The 12,878-nt window shown below is 48.1% G+C and overlaps 1 protein-coding gene across 1 annotated transcript in view; it reads right to left on the reverse strand.

Moving 5' to 3' along the window:
- The window catches only part of PDPN (podoplanin), a 38,074-nt gene extending 29,451 nt beyond the window's left edge, over window positions 1-8,623 (reverse strand). Inside the window, 3 exon segments of the mRNA XM_011939929.1 lie at window positions 7,994-8,175; window positions 8,177-8,265; window positions 8,267-8,623. Coding sequence (XP_011795319.1) covers window positions 7,994-8,175; window positions 8,177-8,265; window positions 8,267-8,284 — 289 coding nt within the window. The 5' untranslated portion in view covers window positions 8,285-8,623.
- Between the last annotated feature and the right edge of the window lie 4,255 nt (window positions 8,624-12,878).

Here is a 12,878-nt window from a genome sequence, read left to right on the forward strand (position 1 = left end):
CAGCTACTCTGGAGGCTGAGGCAGGAGAATGGCGTGAACCCGGGAGGCGGAGCTTGCAGTGAGCCAAGATTACGCCACCGCACTCCAGCCTGGGCAACAGAGTAAGACTCTGTCTCAAAAAAAAAAAAAGAAAGAAAGAAAAAGAAAAAGAAAATGTTCTAAAATTGATAGTAGTGATAGTTGCGTAACTCTGTGACTATACTGAAGACTACTGAATTGTTTGCTTTAAATGGATTAATTTTATGGTATATGAATTAATATCAATTTAAACGTGTGAATATAGTCGTGAGTGCTCTAAGAGGTGACTAGTAACAAGTCAGGAAATGCTGAACTGTAAGTCTTGCTGGCTCTTATTCCTAGAAATTCGGTCTCACTGGGAGCGGTGGCTCACGCCTGTAATCCCAGCACTTTGGGAGGCTGAGGTGGGCAGATTACGGGGTCAGGAGTTCGAGACCAGCCTGACCAATATGATGAAACCCCATCTCTACTAAAAACACAAAAATTAGCCGGGTGTGGTGGCGGATGCCTGTAATCCCAGCTACTCAGGAGGCTGAGTCAGGAGAATCGCTTGAACCCGGGAGGCAGAGGTTGCAGTGAGCCAAGATCATGCCATTGCATTCCAGCCTGGGCAACAGAGTGAGCCTCCATCTCAAAAAGAAATGACAGGACAGGACAGGAAAGGAAAGGAAAAAAGAAAAAGATAAGAAAAGAAATTTGGTCTTATCCCCACTTTCTGTTGTCACCACATTTTGCCTCTTTACCTCCTGACCCCCACCCCCACCATCGTACCTGCCCCTAGACTGGTCTCACAAACTAGATTCGGTCTCCTATGGCTCCTTCCTCACTAATGATCTTCTGACAACCAGCATTCATGAGCCACTCCCATTCTCTATTTCTGCCTACAGAAAAAGATCCGCCCCTCCACTCAGCATGGACTCATCTGTCTCCCCAATTTCCTGCCATTGCCCAACTCAACTCTCCTAACCCCCAACCTTCACCACTCTTGCCAGCCCTCAATGCCCACGACTCTTCCCACAAAAAGCCCGGACCGATCTAATTTCCACGCATTTGCTCAAGCCATTTCTTCTGCCTTGACCAACTGTCCCTGCCACCTGGTCCAACCACCCCACCATTTTTCACAGCCAAAGTCAAATTGCATCTTCCTCACAAGGCGTTTTCCAGCTCCTCCCAACTCCAAGATTCTCTCTTATCTCTAAATCTCTAGCAACAGACAACAGCATAAGCCACGCAGGACACGACTTTATCTGTTGCCTTGTATGTTCTTTCTACATGTGTAGAAAACACACACCTGTCTTGCCTCTCTCTGCAAGCTGCAATCACAGCATATGCTTCCTCTCTAACTTAATGTGTGTGCTCTGTAAATGCTTAAGGGGAGAGGGACAGCATCCTTGATTCAGTACTCCCAGCATTGAGTATACTCATCATCAGCATTATGTATGCAACAAACAAAGTTAATATAAGCCGGAAAAAAAAATCATGTTTGTAAAAATAACAAGTGGTGGTCGGGCGCAGTAGCTCATGCCTGTAATTCCAGCACTTTGGGAGGCTGAGGCGGGTAGATCACTTGAGGTCAGGAGTTCAAGGACAGACTGGCCAACATGGTGAAACCCCATCTCTACTAAACATACAAAAATTAGCCAGATGTGGTGGCATATGCCTGTAATCCCAGCTACCAGGGAGGCTGAGGCAAGAGAATTGCTGGAACCTAGGGGGCAGAGGTTGCAGTGAGCTGGGATCACAACTCCGGCCTGGGCAACAGAACAAGACTCCATCTCAATCACTCAATCAATTGTTCAATCAATTCAAGTGGTTTGCTGCTGTAAGGTAGTAAGTACTTGAAGGAATCAACCTCTCACTTTTCTGGGTGTCCTCAGTGGCATGGATTCAAGCTATTCCAAGCATAGCTGATTGTGTAGCTAAGTGGTTAGAGGTGTGGGCTCTAGGGTTGAGCAGCCTGGGTTTACATCTCACTGCTGCCATTTACAAGCTCCGTGTCTGTGTGGGCTACTGAACCTCACTGAGTCTCTTAATTCCTCTATAAAATACAAGAAGCTCCAGCCGAGTAGTCTGTTGTGAGGACTGAATGAAACAGGGCTTAGAAAGGGGTTCACACACACTAAGCGCTAGCTGTTATTACATTGTTAGTGCTATTAACATCAGCCATTCAAGAATCTAGATCCCTTAGCTTTACAGATTCACATTTAATCTTATGGGGAGATTTGACTCAGAACAAACTGTTTCCCATTAGCCAATCTCACAAGAGGCCAGAAAACCAAATAGTTTATTTAGAACAGGAAATTGTTTTTTCTTTTTCTTTTTTTTTTTTTGAGACGGAGTCTCGCTCTGTCGCCCAGGCTGGAGTGCAGTGGCCCGATCTCAGCTCACTGCAAGCTCCGCCTCCCGGGTTTACGCCATTCTCCTGCCTCAGCCTCCCGAGTAGCTGGGACTACAGGTGCCCGCCACCTCGCCCGGCTAGTTTTTTGTATTTTTTAGTAGAGACGGGATTTCACCGTGTTAGCCAGGATGGTCTCGATCTCCTGACCTCGTGATCCGCCCGTCTCGGCCTCCCAAAGTGCTGGGATTACAGGCTTGAGCCACCGCGCCCGGCCAGGAAATTGTTTTCAAACGCTTTCTATGCATATTTGCTGTCCAAGGCATGCCCTTCTCAGGAGACAGATACCTCCAAGATGCTATTTTTTGTATTTACAACAAAAGCAAATGATGGAGTTGTTAGGTGGAATAAATTTCCAGACTGTGACAAAACAGAGATCTCTGATTCATCATAGAACCACCTTGATTGAGATCAGAATACCCCCAGACACCACACATGACACCTTCCCTACTAACTATAAGCAGGGTAAGGGTTTGCCTTGTTCCCCACTGCCTGACTTACACTGTAGCTATTCAATAAATATTTGCTGGCTGGGTGCGGTGGCTCACAACTGTAATCTTGGCACTCTTTGAGGCCAAGATAGGTTCAGGAGTTTGAGACCAGCCTGGGCAACATGGTGAAACTCCATCTCTACCAAAAATACAAAAACAGTCGGGTGTGGTGGTGCACACCTGTGGTCCCAGCTACTTAGTAGGCTGAGGAGGGAAGATCGCTTAAGCCTGGGAGGTCAATGCTGCAGTGAGTCGAGATAGTGCTACTGGACTCCAGCCTGGGAGACAGAGTGAGACCTTGTCTCAAAAATATATATACACACACATATATATATGAATTTATATATAATTATATATATTCATATACATATATGAATTTATATATAATTATATATTTATATGAATTTTTATGTGTATTTATATATGCAAATTTATATATAATTATATATTTGTATGTGAATTTATATATAATTATATATGTATTTACATATGCATTTACATATAATTATATACATTTACATATATGGATTTATATATAATTGTATATTTATATATTATATATTTATATGTGAATTTATATATAATTATAGAGAAAATAATAAATATTTGTTAAATCAGTTAATTCTTTGGGCAGGGAAAGTTTAAACATCAGCAAATTCTTTCTTCTCCTCTTCTAAGCAAATGGATTCCCTTCTCTTTTGGACAGGACAATATTTGCTGTATCGCAGCTTTTTAAATACGAGTTGTGTTGTGTTCTCCTGGATGGAGACACCCTGATGAACTGTGGGAAGTGCCCTGTCCTCATCAATATGTTAAAAATATTCTCGCATGCCCCGTTCCTGCTTCCCATTTACACTCTGCGTAACTGGCATTTGTACATGCTGCAAACATTAACAATGGTGATTATCAATCACCACAGTGGCTCAGGGTTGGTCTCCCTCTACTGCCTGGGACACTTTGTGGCCCGGCCCCTCTGGACAGGGGTCAAGAGCACATCTTTCTCCGGATGTGTGTGTGTGTTTGGTTGGGGGGGGAACTGGTTCATTAAATTTAGCATTGCCTCACAATGTCAGCATTCAGCTCCTCAGAAAGCTACATGAACGAGTTGGCCATACCTGCGTACTTCCCCCTGGACTTAGCTTGATTCACCTCAAAGGACAAATCCATCTTTGAGCAATTCTCAAGGCAAAGACACTCAGCCAGATGAAAAGGAGGGTGACCCTCCTACCTCTTTCGGCCAACACTCAGGGGCGCTTGCCATCAACTGGCTGGCTGCCGACAGGCCGGTGGACGGGCGCTGGGGTTAGACATGTGGGAAGGAAACGGTCACCTTGTTTTCCTGCCTTGGATGGAACTGGCAGAATTCCAGTTATTCCCTACCGGGGCTCTAGCTCACAGGCCCTGTATCAAATGCCTAAGCACGGAGCTTTATCTCTTGCCCAGCAAATGAGAATCCTAAGACTCATCGCAATAACTGTCCACTTGGAAGTGTCCAGCACCCTCCATCAGTTGATTCTCTTCAATAAAACGTGCACACCGGGTATTTCCCTGAGAGGTTTTGGGGCACCAAGAGTGGCAAGGCTTCCTGGAAGAGCCCTACAGGATCTGATTCAGATTCGTCACATGAATTTCACCAGGGTAATCCTGAGTAGTTGAGTTCTCACTCCCTCCTCCTCCTCCCACCGTCATACTTCCACAAGTTATAACCTGGCATGCCTGCTCTCCAAAGCCAGAAATATGACAAATATTCAGATAAGCCGATGGAATTTAAAAGTGCATGTTCATTGCTTTGCTGGTGAGGACTGCAGGGCACACTTTAGAATGTGAGGTGTGCCTCTCTCAAAAGTGCATGTAGTTCAAATTCTGCATCTAGTAACACACCAAGAACTCAGGAAACGCTTAATAACTATTTGCAGAATGAATTAATAAATCCTATTTTAATGTATTGTGACAATTTCATTCTTAAAAGGATATTATGGGGAGCATGTACTGGAAAAGAATTTTCGTATCTTTAGAAAATTTTGTTTTTATGTTTAAGAGGCTAAAAGTGAGGTTAACCTTTAATTTCAAGCTCAACCTCTTTATTTTTTGTGTATTTATTTATTTTTTTGAGACGAAGTCTTGCTCTGTTGCCAGGCTGGAGTGCAGTGGCGTGATCTCGGCTCACTGCAACCTCCGCCTCCCGGGTTCAAGCAATTCTTCTGCCTCAGCCTGTAGCTGGGACTACAGGTGCACACCACCATGCCCAGCTAATTTTTGTATTTTTAGTAGAGATGAGGTTTCACTATATTGGCCGGGCTGGTCTCGAACTCCTTACTTCATGATCTGCCTGCCTCGTCCTCCTAAAGTGCTAGGATTACAGGCATGAGCCACTGTGCCCAGCCCTTCTTTTTCTCTTTTTTTTTTTTTTTTAATGGCAGAGTAGTGTAGTAAAAAGAGCTTGAGGTTTGAAGTTAGACCTATTTTTCAAACCCAGTTCTGGTATATTCCAAGATAAGAGCGTGTAATTTACAGGTGTTACAAGGATCCAAAGAGGTAGCTAGAAACATTCCTAGCACCTGGCGAGCGATGGGAATGGAAGGATGGTCTTGTCCTTTTTTCTTGGTCTGACCCTCCACTGTCACACCAAGGCTTGGGGTCCTTATAATTCTACAGTGTAGAGTCACTCGCGTGCTGCTTATTTTACAGAAGCCAAAAAAAAGTCAGGGGTTTAGTTCCTTCGGCCACGTCCAGATTCAGTCTTCTCATGCCTGGACACACTTCTTAAATTATGCTTTTCTATATTCAATGCTATTTTGGATCTTATACACCAGTGCAATGCAGAGGCTTCCCTCACAAAGCCTCTAACAGACCTGATCTTTATTAAGTGCCTTCAGTGCAACAAAAACTCTTAACAACTCATGAGGATTTCAGGGCCTCCAAACTGGCAAGCGTTTCGGGGAAATCACAGGGAAATTTGTTGGCCGCATGATTAATCCTGGGTGGACTGGTCCCGGAAAAGCACATGTGGGTTAGCAGCGAGCAGCAGCTTGCAGAATCTCACAAAATAAACTGTCCAATGAAGAGGCCCCAAAAACGTGCCTTCCCGATGAAAGTTCAGCATGAGGGTGGGGCCTGACAAAGGAAGAAAACGCCAGATGTGTGGACAACAGACCTCCTTTGAATCCACTAACACCCAAAGAGATGACACATGGGACCAGATGATAAAACTGAACCAGACGCTGGAGGAGGGAAACCCAGTAGGGTGTAGGATCTTATGAAAAGGATCATAAAATTCATCACCGTAATTACCCCCCAGCCCAGCTCCCCAACAAAAGCCAACCATAGCCTCGCTCAGTAATGTTATTCATCCATATTCAAGTCGCCTCGCTCATTATTCTCAGACAAAAACCCTGCTGGGACTCTGCTCCTCTGGCAGCCAGGCAACTGAGCACCCACCCTCACTCAGCCAGCCCCCCACACCACTTCTTTCTTTAGTAGTGGAGTTTCCAGCACCAACTATGGTTTTTCGGTTTTAATGCCATCTTTTAGGAGTACCTTTGGCATTCAGGAGCTGGCTGAAGAGAATCACAGCTAAAGCTTCCCTGGGCAAAAACAAAGGATGTTACCCAGTCGCTTTTTCTTCAGCAGGGCTGAGATGCTGAAGTGAGGGCACTCCCTCACTTTGCCCTGGTGAGCACAAAACGGTGTCATTTGCACATTGTCTCGCCAGAAAGGAAATGTAACTGAAAATACAGAACTGTATATATTCCAGTGGAAAGAGAAGTTCCAAAGATAGGACTGCCACGAATAACCCATGGACCCTATAAAAAGAGTCGCTCTGTCCCTTTGAAGCAGACAGCCCAGAACAGAGCAGTACACTCTATCATTTCCCTGAGATTGGGTATTTTTGTCTGTGTGGACAACTGTAGGAGCCCAGGTTAGGAGCACCCCTCCTGCAAACCACTCCCTCTCCAAGAAGTATTCCTCTGGGCCTAGGCCTACGGTGATCTCCAATTTTTGGAAAATGTTTACTTTTCACAGCACAGCTCAGCAACCTCCAGCCCCAAAGATCACGAATTAGCTTACAATTCCTTCAACCAACATTTAGTGAGCAACTACTATGTGCCAGGCATTGTTTTGGCGGTGGGGAATCAAGGCTGGATGTAAGCTGGGTCCTTCAGAACATGTGTTCTACTGAGGAAACACAAAAATAAAAACCCAAGAAAAGAAACAAAATGTTGACAGATGTCAACGGAGACCACCAACACATCAACCCAGCAGGAAGAGAGGTAAGGCTCCAGGAGAGGACAACGGAGAATAGAAGCTGTGGACGCCCCCACCCCACCATGGGATCCAATACATTTAAAGCCTAAGGAGTCAGCAACAGGCATTCAGCCACTGTTGTTGTTGCCCAAGATGAACACGTGGCTCAAACCCACTTAAACCTCAATGTTCATAACGTGTAACAATCTTCATGCACTCACACCGCTCGGAAGCCTCCACTTGGATCCTTTCCACATACACCATCCTCTCTAAAGAGGATAAAGGAGGCCTCTTCCAGTCCAGTGATGGGGTGCTGAGGGCGCCCAACAGGCAGGGCACCAGACTAGGTAGTCTCAAGGGGGACCAGGGCCACCGCAGAGGGGGGAACCCTCCTCTTGGCCCCAGTCCTCCTGAACGACCCGCCCCCCCCCGATTCTATGGGGCCAGCTTCTCCCGAGGCGTGCGTATTCCTCCAACACACCGCCCTGTGGTAAGGAAACCCCAGTCACTGCTGCCAGCAAGCGGGGCTGCCTACTGTGAACCTTCCACCCGATCTCTCTGGCGCTGCCGACTCGGAGGGAGGCCCCCTCTGCTGCCCACCTCGCAGCCTGTGGATTCCGGGGCTCCTCCCTGCACACCCGCGCAGCTGCGTCTTTGGGACCTGGCACCGGCTAAGCCGCTGCCTCTCCTCCTCCGGCGCTGAGCCGCCTGGCACGCACACACCCTCAGCTCCCCCGCGCTCCCCTGGACAACCTCGAATAATACCAGGCCCGGGCATTCCAGCAAGTCTCTGCTCGCTCGTCCCCATCAGCGACGGCAGGAAGCCACTTGCGCTGGGTCTTACCTCCTTGTGCCAGGACCCAGAGCGATGCGCTCCCCAAAACGAAGAGCAGAGCTGACACCTTCCACATCGTTCCCGTTGAGTTGCTCTCCTGGGGGCCGAGCAGCAAGTTTCTGCGCTGGGGGAAGATTAAAAAGCGCCGCGGCCACAGGCCCAGCCTGGAGGAGCGCGACGGTGGGGGCCCGCGGGGTAGAAGCAGGAGCCACGGCGCGGGAGGGTGCCCGAGCTTCCCAGAGCCCAGGCAGCCGGACAGCAAACTTCGCAGCTGAGAACTTTTCCGAGCGGAGTCAGCATTTATCTCTCCCGAGGAGGCGGGGGAGCGGGGTCGGCCGCAAGGTGGTCTCCGTCCGGGCGCGCTAGGCCCGCCCTCGGGCTCTGTTTGGCCGGCGCCAAAACGATGATCTCAGGCCAGGTTTAAAGTTACAGGGCCGCAGCTGCGGGGGCCGCCAGGACTGTGGGCCCTGGCAAAATAGGCTTTTATTCTGTTCAGCAACAGGAGGGAAAGGGACCACATGCAACAAACGGGGTTTTAAAAATTATATATAAATTTTTAAAAACCTATATTTATTATTCTTTTTTGTTTTCTTTTAAGAGTAAGGCACAAGTCTGTTTTTCTTGTTATGGGCAGAAGTGAGAAGTAAACTGTTCCTTGAGTGGCCAGTAGTTTTAGAACCAAGCATGAGGTTGTGCCTGTAAATATTGAATTTGATGGCTTAAAAAAAAAAAAAAAAAGTTGGCCGTCATCTGGGTGGGCCGGAGGCGGCCCGCGCTGGTCAATTGCGCCCTTGTCCCGGGGACGGGAGCGGGCGGGCTCCGGGGGGCTGCCCCAGAGCTGGCTGGTGGGGGAGTTGGGCAGAGCGGGTGGCTTTGGCAGTTTTGAAACAGAGGCTGAATTCCATCCGCCTCTCCCGACCCGGAGATCCAGCGCTGCAATGCTGTGGCCCACCGGCGTGCGCAGTTGGATTAGGCCGGGCCCAGCGGTGACCCATTTGGTCGCCAAACCTGTGTCCCCTTCCAGGCCGAGCTCACGCTCTTTATTCCTGAGTTTGCGCCCATAATCCTCACTTCACTGGTTTAAGCAATCTTGCCTTGATCTCAGGTACCACATATCAGCAACCAGAGAACTTACGTCTTTTGCTTTAATTCCTTCTAAATTGTTGGAATTAAAAAAATAAGAAGAAGAACAACAGGAGTTTGGGAAGTGGTCTCTGCTCCACTCCCAGATGCCACAAATTCCTTTCAACAAAAGAACCTAACGCTGTCTCGAAGCACCACACTGGGTGAAAATTGTTTTCAGACGCTTATCTTTGACTCCTCCCCATTATAAATTTACTTTCTAAGAATCGCAGGAGAGATTGTTTTAAATACCCAGTTTCCTGGGTTCCACTCCAAACTCATTAATCAGACCTTTCGGGAATTCCTATTTTAAACCAGTGTCGCAGGAGAACTTGTCCCCAGGAACATTTGGTAAACCTTACCCTTCATCAGGTAAGATCCAGCTTCTCAGCCGGATCTACCTGGGGCGCTGGTTACGCAGGTGCAATTCTGTTGTGGGGTAGGGAGAGATTCTGCATTTCTAAAGATCTCCCTGGTAACATCTTGTCCTGGGGCTACAAACAGGAGCTGAGCACCTGAACCAAGACGATGAGGGTTGAGGGCAACACCCCTAGAGCCAAGGGGGTGGAAATGGAAAGAGAAAACTAATGATACAGTTATCTTTCTTGAACTGACTTCCGCATCTTGGAGATGCATTTTATGACTCTAGTGTCAATAATGTCTGTTGACAGGAGGAACTGTGCATTGTCTGTTGAGCCTGTTAGATGGAGAATAGATGCAAATCTATTTTGCGTATGTGTAACTCCAAGGTCACACTCAGAAAGAAAGATGGCCTGCTTTATTTAAAAGATTGAAACACGGCCGGGCGCGGTGGCTGAAGCCTGTAATCCCAGCACTTTGGGAGGTCCAGACGGGCGGATCACGAGGTCGGAGATCGAGACCATCCTGGTTAACACGGTGAAACCCCGTCTCTACTAAAAAAATACAAAAAAACTAGCCGGGCGAGGTGGCGGGCGCCTGTAGTCCCAGCTACTTGGGAGGCTGAGGCCAGAGAATGGCGTGAAGCCGGGAGGCGGAGCTTGCAGTGAGCTGAGATCCGGCCACTGCACTCCAGCCTGGGCGACAGAGTGAGACTCCGTCTCAAAAAAAAAAAAAAAAAAAAGATTGAAACACAATGAAACCTAGGTGGGGGCGATTGGGTTACATGCAACTAATTTAGAGGGATGCTGAGGCTAGGTCACGATTCAAGGGCACCTGCCTTCTATCCCGCACCCCTGGATGAGTCTAGAAGCGAGAAGGTTGGTCACATGACCTTTTGATCAGGGTGGAGGAGTGGGCGGTAATAAGGAATTGCATTCAGCTGGGAGTCCTGGGGTGGGGAGAGGGACCAGGATGAAGGAGTTTGTGGATCGGTCTGGGTGCTGTTGGTCTGAAAATCTAGGGAGAGAGGCTAGGTCTTGGGAGGGGGAACCTGAAGACCAGAGGTGAGAAAGAACTTGCCCTCCTGGATACCAGATAGAGCGAGCAGGTCACGAGAGAAGGAATATGGGCAGTGAGACTTGGGTAGCTAAAGGAGCTGAAGTGAAACACAGGGAATCTGGAAGCATGAGACCCCGCCCAGCTGAGGGGAAGAGGGAAAGGATAGTATGTGCCTCCATTCTTGGCAAACAGCTTGAGCTCGGAAAGCCGGTAGCCCTGAACCATGATGCATTATTGGTGAGATAACAGCAACTGCTACAAATTGGCCTTTACCTTCCTGCCAGGAAACACGCACTACCTCCGTTCAGCCCCAAAACAACCCTTGGCTTTGGAACGTGATACCCATTTCCTACACAAGTGAGGTTGAGAATGGATTCACCTGGAGGGCTTGTTTGCCTGGAAGGCAAGACTGCTGGGCTCCACTGCCAAAGCGCTGATTCAATAGGTAAGGGGTGGGGTCCAAGAATTTGCATTTCCAACAAGTTCCCAGGTGATGCTGAAGCTACTGGTCCTGGGTCCCCACTTTGAGGACTGTGGGTTTAGAGGCCACCATGCAAATTGTCTGGGATCCTACAAGGTGGGAGCCGTGGGGTCATGCGTTTCTATTGCAGAGCAGGAGTTGAGCCTGTTACTAGTACCGTGCCTGTGCCTTACAGGACTGGGGGAAACATCTGTAAATTGCTTTTAGGAAGCAAGAGGACCCCCCAAAAGTGGGGGGATCCGCAGTGGAATGAGGAGCTGAACCAGAGCTGCCAGTTTGGGACCTTCCACCCTGGCGGATGCTGGAGATGACACGTCAGGGTCTCCTCAAGCTATCTGTGTTTCCCGAGGCCTCGGCATCGTCCAGAGAACACCTGGCTGAGCTGCTCCAGGATGCCTGGGCTGATCTGGCCGGGAAGATGCTTCTCAACACACAATGGGACACCAGCCCCCCAACCCAGGATAGTTCACCCCTGTGATCCCAGTGCTTTGAGAGTCAGAGGCAAGAGAATCACTTGAGGCGAGGAGTTTGAGACCAGCCTGGGCAACACAGCAAGACCCTGCTTCTATAAAAAATAAAAATAACATTAGCCAGGTGTGGTGACACGTACTTGTGATCCCAGCCACTCAGGATGCTGAGTTGGGAGGATCACTTGAGCCCAGGAGGCCTAGGCTGCAGTAAGCCATGATCATGCCACTGCATTCCTGCTGGGGTAACAGAGCAAGACCCCTACTCTATAAACTCTAATAATAATAATAATAATAATAATAACTTTAAAAATAAATATGCAATGTTCCAGAGCTGAGATATCCCCAGCTGAATCTCTGATAGCAAAGGCAGCTCTACGGCCCAGGAAAAAGGAACACACTTAAGGGTTTGAGTGGGAACAAAATTCTGATTTATAACCCAGACCACTACAGCTCTGACTGGACGAAGGACCAGCCTTACAAACAAACATTCTCTCCTGATAAGCTACTGCACACCTCAAGCCAGTTTCAGCAGTTAAGAGAGGCTGCATGCGAACTGTCTTTGTGTCCTATAGTTCACATTCTGATGTAAAGAACCAAATGCCACCTCATTTTAACTAAAACCCCGTTCCAAAGTGAACATGGGATGTAAGTTACAAATGTGTTTACCCATTGTGCATGCACTTGGCTCCCTGATGTGAACGGAGAGCCTTTCCTGCAAACCTGCTAAGTATGAACACAGGCCGTGGAAGGCGGAAAACCCAACCTGCTGTCTTTGAAGAGAGCACCTTTGGTCCAGCTGGAGACAGTCTCTTCCTCGTTTGTAAACTGACATCGCCACTAATATTAGCCTTTCTAATATGAGCCATCCTGGTGGTTTTCTGGATGACACAAGGAAAAACACAGTTTCACGCTGCCAGCCTGGGACTAAAGAGATTCTTTTCACCCCAGGAAATGCTCCATAATAAGATATGGGATGGGTAAGAATCTGCTTTTTTTGTTTGTTTGTTTGTAAATGGGGGATGGGTTATTGGGAAAGTGCTGCATTCTCCCAGAAGTTTCAGTAGAAAACTTAGGAGCCAGGGCTGGGCGCGGTGGCTCATGCCTGTAATCCCAGCACTTCGGGAGGCCGAGGCAAGCAGATCACCTGAGATTGGGAGTTCGAGACCAGCCTGACCAACATGGAGAAACCCCGTCTCTACTAAAAATACAAAATTAGCCAGGCATGGTGGCACATGCCTGTAATCCCAGCTACTAGGGAGGCTGAGGCAGAAGAATCACTTGAACCTGGGAGGCGGAGGTTGCGGTGAGCCAAGCACGCCCTTGCACTCCAGCCTGGGCAACAAGAGCGAAACTCCGTCTCAAAAAAAAAAAAAAAAGAAGAAAAGAAAACTTAGGAGCCAGG

The sequence above is a fragment of the Colobus angolensis genome, unplaced genomic scaffold (assembly GCF_000951035.1).
Source record: "Colobus angolensis palliatus isolate OR3802 unplaced genomic scaffold, Cang.pa_1.0 Scaffold185, whole genome shotgun sequence".
NCBI classification, from domain to species: Eukaryota; Metazoa; Chordata; class Mammalia; order Primates; family Cercopithecidae; genus Colobus; species Colobus angolensis.